This window comes from Rhea pennata, chromosome Z (genome assembly GCF_028389875.1).
Source record: "Rhea pennata isolate bPtePen1 chromosome Z, bPtePen1.pri, whole genome shotgun sequence".
Taxonomy (NCBI): Eukaryota; Metazoa; Chordata; class Aves; order Rheiformes; family Rheidae; genus Rhea; species Rhea pennata.
In genome coordinates, this window is record NC_084702.1 from 55960601 (window position 1) to 55973254 (window position 12654).

At 40.1% G+C, this 12654-nt stretch overlaps 1 protein-coding gene across 1 annotated transcript in view; it reads right to left on the reverse strand.

The window, feature by feature from the left end:
• The window catches only part of ANKRD31 (ankyrin repeat domain 31), a 63250-nt gene extending 51428 nt beyond the window's left edge, over positions 1-11822 (reverse strand). The window contains 6 exon segments of the mRNA XM_062600496.1: positions 3537-3583; positions 4661-4755; positions 5358-5404; positions 9036-9118; positions 10814-10869; positions 11719-11822. Coding sequence (XP_062456480.1) covers positions 3537-3583; positions 4661-4755; positions 5358-5404; positions 9036-9118; positions 10814-10869; positions 11719-11822 — 432 coding nt within the window.
• Positions 11823-12654: the final 832 nt, after the last annotated feature.

A 12654-nucleotide genomic window follows, 5' to 3' on the forward strand; every position in this document is an offset into this window, starting at 1 on the left:
CAGGCACAAGTGGCTAATTCTGCAAGGTTCTAAGCACTCAAATCCAACTGAAATCCAACACTTAATGTGACTGGTGTTCATTAAAACACCATCTAGCTCTAATGCTCCAGTTTCCACTGGTAAAATCCAGTGGGACTAGATCTACACATTAAATTCTGCAGAACACAATAAAGTCCAAACTTTCCTTCTCCAAAACCCCTACTCAGCTGTCACTGGCTGATGAAGGCACTTAGAGAATTGCCGAAGGAGGAGCAAGGCTGAGCAGCTGCAAACTGAGCTGAAGCATCAGTAGCATTCTGAACCAGTTTCTCACTTATGGGCCTCCATCTCGTACATTTGGTCTGAAGATACATAGGGTACTAAGCCTCAGAAGAGGAGCAGGATTTCCCATCAGTCAATAGCTCAATGCTAAAATACCTGCGTTACGGGAAATGCAGATTCAGGTCCATTCTCCAGCAGCAGGGCTATGCTTCAGACAATTCATTTCAAGAGGGTATTCCTAGCTAAGAATACCAGAGAGAAAAGGCCTCTCTTTCACATTAGATATCCAATTCTCTTCAGGGTTTGAATGCCATCCGTCTCTTGTTAACTATTTTAGACAGCCCTCTGGTCAGTAACATAGCGTCTGTGAATCTCATGTGTGAGCATGCTCATGCTACTTTGAAAGCCTTGGTTCAAAACCCACTATCCTCACATTTCAGTTACTCCCAGTACAAACTTATACCAAGGTGCTCCTTAACAGGCACAGGCACAATTCCTGCTGGCCCTCTAGCATCAGCCCAGCAGCTCTCATCTCCCCATGTTCGTCAGAAAGCATATACTGGGTATCAGCTGAGCATGGCTACTATCAACTCCAGCCTCAGCTGACGAAGAAACTCTCACAGAAGAAAAAGGTAGGACTGTGCAGTCAACTACAGATTTCATCTAAAAGACCCTTAACTAACTGTGGATATAAAAGGTGCTGGTTAATAATCTCACTAGACCAAATGCCTAAGCCTCAAAGCACTACAATTTCTATATATCTATTATGTCAATAAACTTTTGTATTTTCAGGAGCAGAGCTACAAAGCTGATTTGTCTAATGACTCACTGCTGACTGTTAAAGGGTCTATCCTGCCCCTCCTTCAAGTCAGTACATGGAAGCCTGCAATGGCTATTGCAGCACCTGCATCCTTTAAATGCCAAGATCAGCCAATATACAAAAACTATAATTTATCATAGCAATTAATTCCAACATTTTTATTCCAAGTTCCTAAAATACCCTCTCTGAGCATCTTCTCAAGGCAGTTGATTTGCCTGTTCTCCAGGAGTTATTAATCACAGCTAATCTTTGCTTTGAAGACACTTAGATTTTGTTCCACTTAATCAATTCTGCACAATGGGAATGTTTTATTCTATAAATTTGGTATGTAGATACATAATTTTCAAAAAAAGGAATAGATTGGAGGATTTGGGATTTTGTGTGTACGTGTGTTTATTTTAAAATAAGGGATACTGGGTCATTTAATGCTATCTGCTACAAGATAACATAAAATTTGCTACATTACTCTCAACATTTTCTTTAGTGAATTTTAGCAGATTGTTTTTTTCCCAACATTAACCTTACTATCTGACTCAAGCTCCATGAAAAGAGAAAAATAAAATTGATTTATATTGAAGTCTAATTTCTTTTATATGTACAAACCTATGGCACTAAGCAAATCAGTCATAATGCTGTAGATTCTCCTTTACATAGACTATTTCAGCAGATAATTACTCTGCATATGCTGAGAAATCTGTTCTACACTGGAATGTCAGAGTAAACACTGGATCTGGTACCCTGCTGTAAGCTAATGGGAGTTTTCACTTGTATGTACTCAGTACACTTATATGTACTCAGTAAGGCTCTCCTTTCTCTAGGACCCCTGCAGCTGATCTCACCAATGCTGTAGAGATTCTCACAACTGTAGATGACATTGCAGTAAGAGGTGGTAACGGCAGTCCCTTTTTGCTGTAGAAACAGCAGCAGAGTAAAGTCCAATGACAGCTTCTTTGTCCAGCAACAATGGACCTGAAATCAGTGAACTGCACAGGGATGAATTGAGGCCACAATCAAAACCCACAAAGATGGCATTGTGGCTCACAGCATCAGTGGAATGAGATAACAATGCAGAGGTAGCAGAGCAGCTGTAAGTAGCATCATGGTTGCAAACAACAACATACAGACAGATGATACCAAGGCAAAGGCCAAGAACCCCTCATGAAATGCTGCTCTGCGGCATGGAGATAGATCTGTTCAAGTCCTTCTCTGGTGCTTGGACTTCACTAATGTCAAAGAATGAGTGTCGGAAGGAAATAAGGGAGATGGGAAGTGGAGCATCAAAGGAACATTTAATCACTGGATGTTTATGTCAGTGATTGCAGAACCTTCAACTCCTACCCTGGGCACTTCTGAGTTGGATTTTTTTACTTACTGATACATTGTTGATTTTTTGTTACTACCTTCTCTGAAAACTGTGAGGAATTCTCTCTCTTCTCCAAGGTTTTACTTGTTTTATGTACAAAGGCAATGCATGCAAGCAGATAATTACTAAAATAATCAGTATTCTTTGTAAGTTACATTCATAATATTCAGGTTGTATTAAGCTCATGTAAATTAGCCTTGCTATAGTTGCATCCTTCCATTGCCTTTAAATATACATTTCCACATCCTCTCTTGCACTCTATTGGCAGTTACTTTATCTTCTGGTAAACTGTCTTGAAAAAATAATCTGGCAGAAAACTAACACACTATAAAAAGTGAACCATGTCTGACGAACAGTTCCCCAAAACCTGCTTCACACTTGGGCTCAAACAAACCCAAAGGAAGCAGAAGAAACACACGGCAAGGGAAATGGGCAGTACAATGCAACAGCAAATCAGAAAGGCTTACACTACGGCAAAATCATCACGGATTCAAAATCACTGAGAAAGAAGCTAACATACTAGGGGGAAAGGTAGCTCTGAAGCTACTCCATCGCTTTTACGTGGTCAGCAGAATAACCCACTGCCTATGAGCAGCTTTAGGATTAGCAAAGAGAAGAAACAGAGAGTGGTGTTACCTATTATTGGCAACAAGTGAGTCGTCATATACAAACAGAAGGCAGTTACAGATACTCTGTTCCTCCTCAAAGACCTTCCTAATGTCTCTCCCATAATCTTTGGTGGGAAACACGCTGCCATCTGCAGCTTCTTAGGAAAGTTCCTATTCGCTTAAGTTATAGCCCTTACAGATTCTGTCTCATGACAATATCTTTCATATTTCTTCATTATTGTACCTCTCCTATGCTTGTGTCTTCTAAGCTTAATAACTGTAGTTCCTACCCAAAGAGCAGAAAGCTGAATAAGGCTTAAGTGAAACATGCTAAAAACTAACCTAATGTGCTCAGTACAGGATTTGACAGCTAGACATCTGCTTTTTAAAACGTCAGAACCTACTGTTTTTCAGGAAAATATTCTCCAATGCTAATTTAATCAAATGATATTTTACATGCATTCAGTTCTAAAAATACACTAACCTTATCCTCTGAATCTTTCAGATATCCAACCACTTTGATATTTAAATCTAGGACAATAAACAAATATTTCAGTTATCACTGAATTTCACTTTTGAAAGTTCTCTTCTTCTATAATAAAATGGCTCCTTCTTCCTGATTAATGCTAAACTTTCAAACATTCTTAAAAACAACCACATTCAAGTTCTCTGGCAGGAACTGATAATGAGTATTCTATGTAGGCTCTGTTGATCACCAAATTATATTACAGAGTTACTTTGTCACCTTTCTTCTTAACTGTGGAGTAGAGGCCTGTGTTTTCAAAGATTATCATGCAGTTGGAACTACCATACATTTCAGAGGGTGTGGCCTGCTTCCTGTAATTACAATGCAATTAGACAATACAGTTGAGCCAATTTAATCATTTACAGAATGGGCTCAGATGGGCTGATCCCACACCCCTTGCTCCCATCACTCTGTTTTGATATTCACCTGACTCCCTGGGAAACTGATTTGATGCAGTAAGCTGGCAGAAAGCTAACCAGGAAAAAAGAAAAAGTGAATTATCTGCTGGAACTGCAGAAATTTGTTTAAACAGGGAGCAAGCAAAACAGATGGGACAGCACTGCACTGTCGGGAGCAGAGATGAATGCACAGCTGAAGTAGCAGGTCATTACACTACAGCCAGATTTGGGAAAGGACTGGTAGAAGTTTTTCTTCCCTTTTCTTAAGCATATATTTGATTCTTGGGAATGCCAGTAAGAAGCATATGGGGACCCTCAACAACTGTTACTCACATCCATGCTTACCTTACACATCCTCCATAAGGCACTTGGGCACCACATGCCTCTTACTTTTACCAGAAAATTCCACAGCAATGAAACAATTTTAAGTTGGCACTACTACCTTGGGAAAGTAGTTATTATTTCAGACAATTCTAACAGAATACTTGCAAAAAAAAAAACAAAAACAAAACAAAACAAAAAACATAACTTGTATCCCAAAGCAACTATGAAAACTAAACAATTGTTGTAAAGGCCACAAATAGCCAGATTCCAAATAATCCTATACGGATACTCATCTTCAGCTTCTCATATGATTCTGCCACAGTTAGAGCAACTTTCAGTTTTGTATAAAATGAAACATACCTAGAGAATTATTTTGCTGTCCCTCCACTGCAGCATTTAGTGAAAAAACAGGCTCTGAAATATTTTCAGAAAGTGAAGGACAGTTTATCCAGCCCCTAAAATTAAATAACATAATAAAAAGATTCAGAAAGAACTGTAGCCTGATCAGCTTGTTTTAAGAAAGTTTTTGTAGTAGTTAAGGTTTACGAAGTTTTGTACTTACAGTTAATTGCAGGAGCAATTGCAGTCATTTTAGAGGTACACTTCTCCAAATCAGAAGGACATGCAGCAACTAAGACTTCCTGATTTCCTAAGTTGAGCTAGCCATGCTTTTTTTTTTAATTACTTATTTCTGTACTTCTATTTTAAATTCAATTTCTACTGAAGTCATTCCAAAGTTTCTTAGGCAAAAAAGTCTAACAAATCTATTACAAATTCTTGCCTGAAATTTTTCCCCGAGTAATCTATTTTCATTCTTGTTGCTTATATCCTTATGCCATTAAAGGTGATACCATCAATAAGAACAAACACAGAAACAGTCTGACCCACACTGGACATAGAACTATCTCTGGCATAAACATACATCTTTTTCTAAGCAAGCAAGAAAACTGCTTCATAGTAGAGTACTGAAAATAAAATAGCATTCAAAAGGACTATATGGTGATTGTTTAATTATAGCATGGCTGAATGGAATGTGTGTGTGACACATTATACTCACTGCAGTAGAGACTGAGATTGGTCAGATGTATTCATCTCCTGAGGTATCTAATTTGAAAAAAAAAAAGATTTTAACAGCTTAGTAAAACAAAGTATTTCCAAATTATTTTCTCAGCATAACTATGTGATTTTCTTTTTTTCTGTAAGTGATTTGGGAAACAGATTTTTTAGACCAGACCTTTACATACTTTACTAACATGATACAAAAGACATTCCAGTTAAGTCCTTTTTTTCATTTGAGGTATTTCCAAAAATGTTGGAAAATACATCAAGATTATGAAAGACTAAAGTTATCCATATTGGAAAATACACCTACCTTATTAAAATATGATTGCTTTAAGCTTCAGCTGTCTTATACACCAAAAGACCAAAATATAAGTTAGTTTTATTTCAACACCCAATTTGGTCTTTTTTGTAACAATTCCCTCTTCCAATCAATCAACAGGGGATGTTGCTCCAGAGATCACTTAATACACACTCTTGAGGAAAGAGAGAGATCCCCTCCTCAAATGTGGAAAAATAAGCCTTTATGCAAAGTCTAAGGTAACCTAGGAATGACTGAGATGGGCAAGGGAACTGCAGAATGGTTCTCTCCAGATGAGCTTAAGACTGAGGATTACAAGTAGACCATCAGCATACTGGCTGTGATTTCAAATAAGTTATTGACATACTGTGGGGAAATGTGCAAGACTTTGAAAACATGGGCAAAGAACATCTTGGTGTGAACATGAAATGATGACCAGAGAAAAGTCTGCAGAACGGAAAACATTCCCTTGGTTGAGGAGGATCAGGTTAGAGATCATTTAGGCAAACTTGACATCCACAAATCCATGGGCCTGGATGGGAAGCACCCATGTATGCTGAGGGAGCTGGCAGATGTCATTGCTGTGTCACTCTCCATCATCTTTGAAAGGTCCTGGAGAACTAGAGAGGTGCCTGAGGACTGGAAGAAAGCCAGTGTCACTCCAGTCTTCAAAAAGGTCAAGGAGGAGGGCCCAGGAAATTATAGGCCAGTCAGCCTCACCTCCATTCCTGGAAAGGGGATGCAACAGCTCATCCTGGATGTCAACACTAAGCATGTGGAGGACAAGAAGGTGACCAGGAGTAGTCAGCATGGATTCACCAAGGTAAAAATCATACTTAACTAATCAGATAGCCTTCCAGGATGGCATGACTGGCTGGGTAGATGAGGGGAGAGCAGTGGATGTTGTCTACCTTGACTTCAGCAAGGCTTTTGACGCTGGCTCCCATAACATCCTCACAGGCAAGCTCAGGAAGCGTGGGTTAGACGAGTGGATAGTAAGGTGGATTGAGAACTGGCTGAAAGGCAGAGCTCAGAGGATCATCATCAGTGGTGTCCCCCAGGGCTCAGTCCTGGTTCCCATCCTGTTCAACTTCTCCCTCAATGACCTCGAGGAGGGGACAGAGTGCCTCCTCAGCAAGTTTGCTGATGATACCAAGCTGGGAGGAGTGGCTGACACACCTGAGGGCTGTGCTGCCCTTCAGAGAGCCCTGGACAGGCTGGAGAGCTGGGCGGAGAGGAACCTCCTGAGGTTCAACAAGGGCAAGTGCAGAGTCCTGCAGCTAGGGAAAAATAACCCTGGGCACCAGCACAGGTCAGGGGTTGACCTGCTGGAGAGCAGCTCTGCAGAGAAGGACCTGGGAGTGCTGGTGGACGATAAGTTGAGCATGAGCCAGCAATGTGCCCTTGTGGCCAGGAAGGCCAATGGTGTCCTGGGCTGCATTAGGAGGATTGTTGCCAGCAGGTGGAGTAAGGTGATCCTGCCCCTCCACTCAGCCCTGGTGAGAGCTCTTCTGGAGTACTGTGTTTAGTTTTGGGCTCCTCAATACAAGAGAGACATGGAGCTACTGGAGAGTCCAGCGTAGGGCTACAAAGATGACTAGAGGACGGCAGCATCTCCCCTATGAGGAAAGGCTGCGAGAGCTGGGTCTGTTTAGCCTGGAGAAGAGAAGACTGAGGGGGGAGGAGGAGTCTTTTCAATGTCTACAAATACCTTAAGGGAGGGTATCAAGAGAATGGGGCCAGACTCTTCTCAGTGATGCCCAGTGACAGGACAAAAGGCAGTGGGCACAAATTGAAACAGGAAGTTCCACCTGAATATGAGAAAAAAACTCTTTTCAAGACTCCTCAGAACAGAGAACAGATGTTATATTTTCTGAAAAAAATCACAGCCATTCTGGGCCGCATGATCCTCATATCGTATTACATCAAAACAACATATTCACATAAGATAATTTCTGAGGGTACAGCACGAGGACAAGCCTCTGTGTAATCATATTCCATGTCAGCTCCCAGAGTGATTGAAGAGCCACACTGCTGCAATCTAATTATGCCAGTATCTACAAAAATATTTCTTCATTAAGATTTAAATTTGATGCTGACCCCACACTGTGGATGACCAAGCTGTCAATGGCATAATTTATAGTTCTGACAAAAAACAGTGAGAGTTACCCAAACTATTTGGTGAAAAGTATGAGGGGAATCTTTGCTTTTCTGACTTTCTTTATGAGGAAAGGAATATCAGCTTTCTTAGACTTGGGAGAAGGATTCCTTTGAACTTACAGTGATGTAAGCTTAAATGGATTACATGAAGCCAAAGAAGTAGGTCTGCCAGCAGATGGTCAGATCAGCTGCCAGAGGAGAAAGGGAAAGCGTAAAGAGGTGCTCTCCTCCTTTCCTGTGCCATTAGCAAGCTGTTACAAACTTCAGTCAAGACAAGCTTGGGACTTGCAAACAGTGAAAAAAAACTTCTGTAGAAAACTTTTTAAACAAAGGCATCCCCTTGAACTTTTTCATCTTTTTTTTTCACACTCCCAGTAGAAACAAATTCATTCCAACAGGCGAGTGTCTTTTTTAATGTAGCTTTTGTCATTTAGGAAGTGATCTAAGAATAATTCTTTAAAAAACTCTTCTTGCACTGGAAAAAAGGATGTATACTTAGAGGTCCAAACTGGTGTATATACAGTATTGTCAGTAGAAGAATAGCCACAGGTGTTAAAAGAAATTGAGTTAAAAGAGTAGGAATATGTTTGTTTCTAATTGTTACATGAGGATGACACATGTAGGTGGAAAGCTGATTGCTTAGTGGAATAGAAAGTAATATTATGGGTTGGCTACAGACTGTGGCAAATATATTAAAAGGTATCTAGCAGATTACAGAATTCAGAATTATCATAGAGTAGAATAATTACCCCACATCATGCCAAGAGACATTTTATTCTGCATTTCAGATTACTATCTGTTTCTTTTTCAAATAAACAATTCTCCAAAGATCAAATCACATCTAATCTTAGAATGAGTAACCAAGGGTGTATTCTGGCATCACTAATCCAGATAGTTATCTTTTACCTGCTGAAGGAAACATATTACATAAAAATTATGTATTACAAAACAGTTTACACTCGAAGACTTCTTCATTTTTGTCATAAATTCATTACAAAAATTTGAAAGCTCATACTCTCATGAAATACCAGGAAGAGACTTCAGTATATTCCTGGAAAGAATGTGCTACACATCTGGTAACTGTCCTCCCATAAAATCCATTTCAGTAGTAAGCCACTGTGTTATTTTGTGCATAAAGAATGGAAGACCCAGTGATTTTATGAATTACTAGTAGCTATGTATGTGTAGCAGAAGACTTATTATTTCTATACATACTAGATTTATCTGTTTTTCTTCCTTCAAAGCGTAAGGATGATCGTGAACTTTATGGATAAAACAGATCTCTGGAGAAGGGGTTCCTACAGAAAAAGAAAGAAAAAAAAATAAAAAACATAGAAATTAAAGGCAGTTTTGCTGTCTTATCGTCCCACAAATTTCTACATATCTCAGCAATTGAGATATATGTAAATCAAAGCTCTGATATTCAACAAAATTAAGTGGTTAGTCAGTCTAGCTAGATTTTGGAAGAACAATATAGGAGATGTCAGAAATAAATAACACAAGCTAGAAGAAAAATTTCTCTCATCTAAAGTATTCTGAAACTTCCTGCGTTCATATTAGAAATTAACTCTTTTCTCTCTTTATTCTTTTTAATTTTAAATTAAGAACAGCAATTCTAGTAAGCTGCCTGACCTTTTAAACTAAAAATGTTTGTATTCTTTTTTAGAATTTCTTTTAATGATTATACAGAGGAGGAACTTCTCTGGAAAAAAAGAAAACCTTACATTTGGACCCTTACGTTTCAAAACTGCATCACTGTTATTGAGATTAACAAAATACTCAACAAGTTAGTGTTTAGAATATGCAGTTCTCATCTCTGAATTGCTATCATACAAGCATGCATGAATATATGAAAAATTAAATGCTAACTCTAACAGACTAAATATAGAATACTATAGGGGCGTGCTAAAAATACCATAAATAATTATATTTACAGAGACAAAAAACCTCAGACAAATTCTTACTCTCACAAACAGAGCAATGAGTCAAATAAACATGCTTTAAACCCTATGGGCTCAATGTTGCTAAGTTTTAATTTCAGTGGATGGCCATAGGTAAGTTCAAAAGGGGTCAGAGTTCTCTCCTTAGACTTGCCCACTAAGAAACCAAGTAAAGTTGTTTTAATAATGCATCAGGAAATGAGAGCAATAGTAAAGATTTTCACACATTTCAATGGGCTGTGGGTAAGATTTACGCTACCTCAGAGCAGGTAGATATAACATGGTAGTTTTGAATCCACTCAGGTCTTTAAATTGGCAAAGCAAACAAAAATTTTGAAGAGCACTAAGAACACCCTGTGTCACTTACAGAGTAGGCAGTCAATGTTTGTGTTGCCAGCACAAAATATACAGATATACAAATAAAATGCACTATATAAGAAGCCAACAAGTTACCATTAAAAATATTACGCAATTACTATATGTTTGTTTATACAATCTACTTTTAAGGAAATTATTAAGGAAGATTTTATGGCTTTAATGAATTATCATGCATTTACACTTAAAATAATACCTTAAAATAATATACTTAAATATAGCTATCTGAATATTGTACATTACATTTAAAGAGAACAGATACATTAAAGTTATTTCAATACTATATGCTACTCTACCTACATATGTCTACTAGGTGTATATACATGTCATTTATTCTCTTCAAATACACATATGCATATCCAATTAAAAAGGATATCTCTCTATATCTTTCATATACTTCCTAAGTCAGGCATTCTCAGTTATAATGTACAAGAAGAACGGAGAAATTAAGAAAAAAACACAAATTTTTCATTTATTTAAAAGGTGCTGAAAATTTTTCTAGAATATTAGCTAAAAAATAAAGACTTCCTAAGATATTATATTCAGTTCATAAAAGTGAAAATTATTTTGTTTGAATATTTCATGAAACATTTTAATTTAAATATTATGAACTCAAGTAATATCCAGGGAAAAGCACACAGGAAAAACAACACAGATTTTAAAAGGCAATTCTCTTACCTTCATCAGTTCTTACTGTAGTTGTTAAAGACACATCCTTACTAACAAAAGATAACCTTTCAAAATAAATAAATAAATAAATAAAACAGCTGCATCATCATCTTTTCAATCCTGTAAATCCACAGGACAGTGTGGCCCGCAGAGGCCAACCTAACTTCCTTTGCTGCAACATCATGCTAAACGAGCAGGCCTCTAATACAAACACCAATTTTAAAGCATCCTCAAACTGTGAAAACACACCTGATTCTATAAAAATTGGTGAGAAAACCTCAAGTGGGGAGGTACAGCATTGCTTTACCACAAATAAATAGCAAAACTGCTGGGAGGATCCAATGCTGCAAGAATACAGAAGAAAGTATCCGGAACACACCGAAATGAAAATGGCAGAAAAATAACTGCATTAGTGGTAATCTTGTCTGCTGATAGTTTCTTTATTTTTATTTTCTCTGGCCAGGGCTCTGATGTGCTTAGCTTCCATTAACTGAAATCTTATTGTATAGGGTCCATGGTATAAATGCACAGGCCCACAGGATGTCGCACAGTCAATGGGTCCATTTTCAGAGCTGGCAGTTGTTAAATCTAGGAGCATACAAAAATGTCCTAACAAAAAAAAAAAAAAAAAAAAAGGTGGGGGGGGAATGAAATAAAATACATATTTATGAAATAGCCGATTCAATCAATAAGCTAAACCGGCTGTTTCACCGACGTTCCGCTCTGCGGGATTTGAGAGGCAGAGGGCGGCAGTGCTCCCACGAGCCTGGGTTTTTCGAGGTGATGCGGGGACCCCGCGCCCCGGCGGCGGCGCCGCCTCAGAGGAGCCCGGGCAGCGCGGGCTTCCCCCGACACCACACCTGCTCTGGCCCACAGGCACGGCACACACAGCACGGGCACGCAGCCCCCGTCACCTCCTGCTGTGGAGCTCCTCTCCCTCCACATCGCTCTCTGTCACCGAGCCCTCCACGACTGTCTCGTCGCTATCGCTGTCCCAACCGCCACCCCGCTCCCCCATTGCGCCGCCGCCACAGCCGCCGCGCTCCCCTCAGGGCGCCGCCGCCACGGCCGCCGTCCAGGCCCCGCCCCCAACGGCCGCCTCGGCGCGCGGGCTCCTCCCTGGCAGCCATCTTGTGGGCGCCGCTCCCGGATGCCGGGGAGGGTGGGTGTCCTGCGTGAAGTGGCACCTCTCGAACTCGCGTGAGGTGGCATGGCGGCTAAGAAGAAACCAAAGGTAGCTCTGCCTTTGGAGCCGTTGGGAAGGACTGTGTTGATGACGGTTGTCGTTGCGTGTCTGCCTTTGCTGCGTGGCAGGCCTGCGCCGCGCACACGCCTTCCACACGGCTTAGCGCTTCTCGCCTGCCTCGCCTTGCCTGTGTGCGTCCTCCTGCAGAGCCGCTGAGCTGGCAGCACAGGCGTACCAAGCCTCTCGGCCTTTCGGCATTGTGTCTTTTTCCTAATCTCTGGGCTGCTAGGGCCATGTTGAAGGTGCTAACTTCATCTGCTGTCTTGAGTGCAATGCATGCATTGTGCGCCTGAGATTAGGAATGTGTTGGATATGCCAAATTATTAATTGCCAGTATTTTTACAGTATTTGCAATAGTAGTCGTGGATGTAATGCTGCAGTGGCTCTGTTGATAACACAGTGCTGTTTTTACTGGACAGACCTGTTGTGCCTCAGCTTTGCCTTACGCCTCTCTCCAGCTGCTGCCACAGTGCTGCTCTCATGGCCTCTTGCAGTGTGCAGAGGTGGGAGAGGCTGTAGGCAGGTTACAGGGAGAAGTACTAATACAAAAATGGTTTATGACTGAAAGTTTTGACATATATTTGCACAACAAATTTCAAATCAT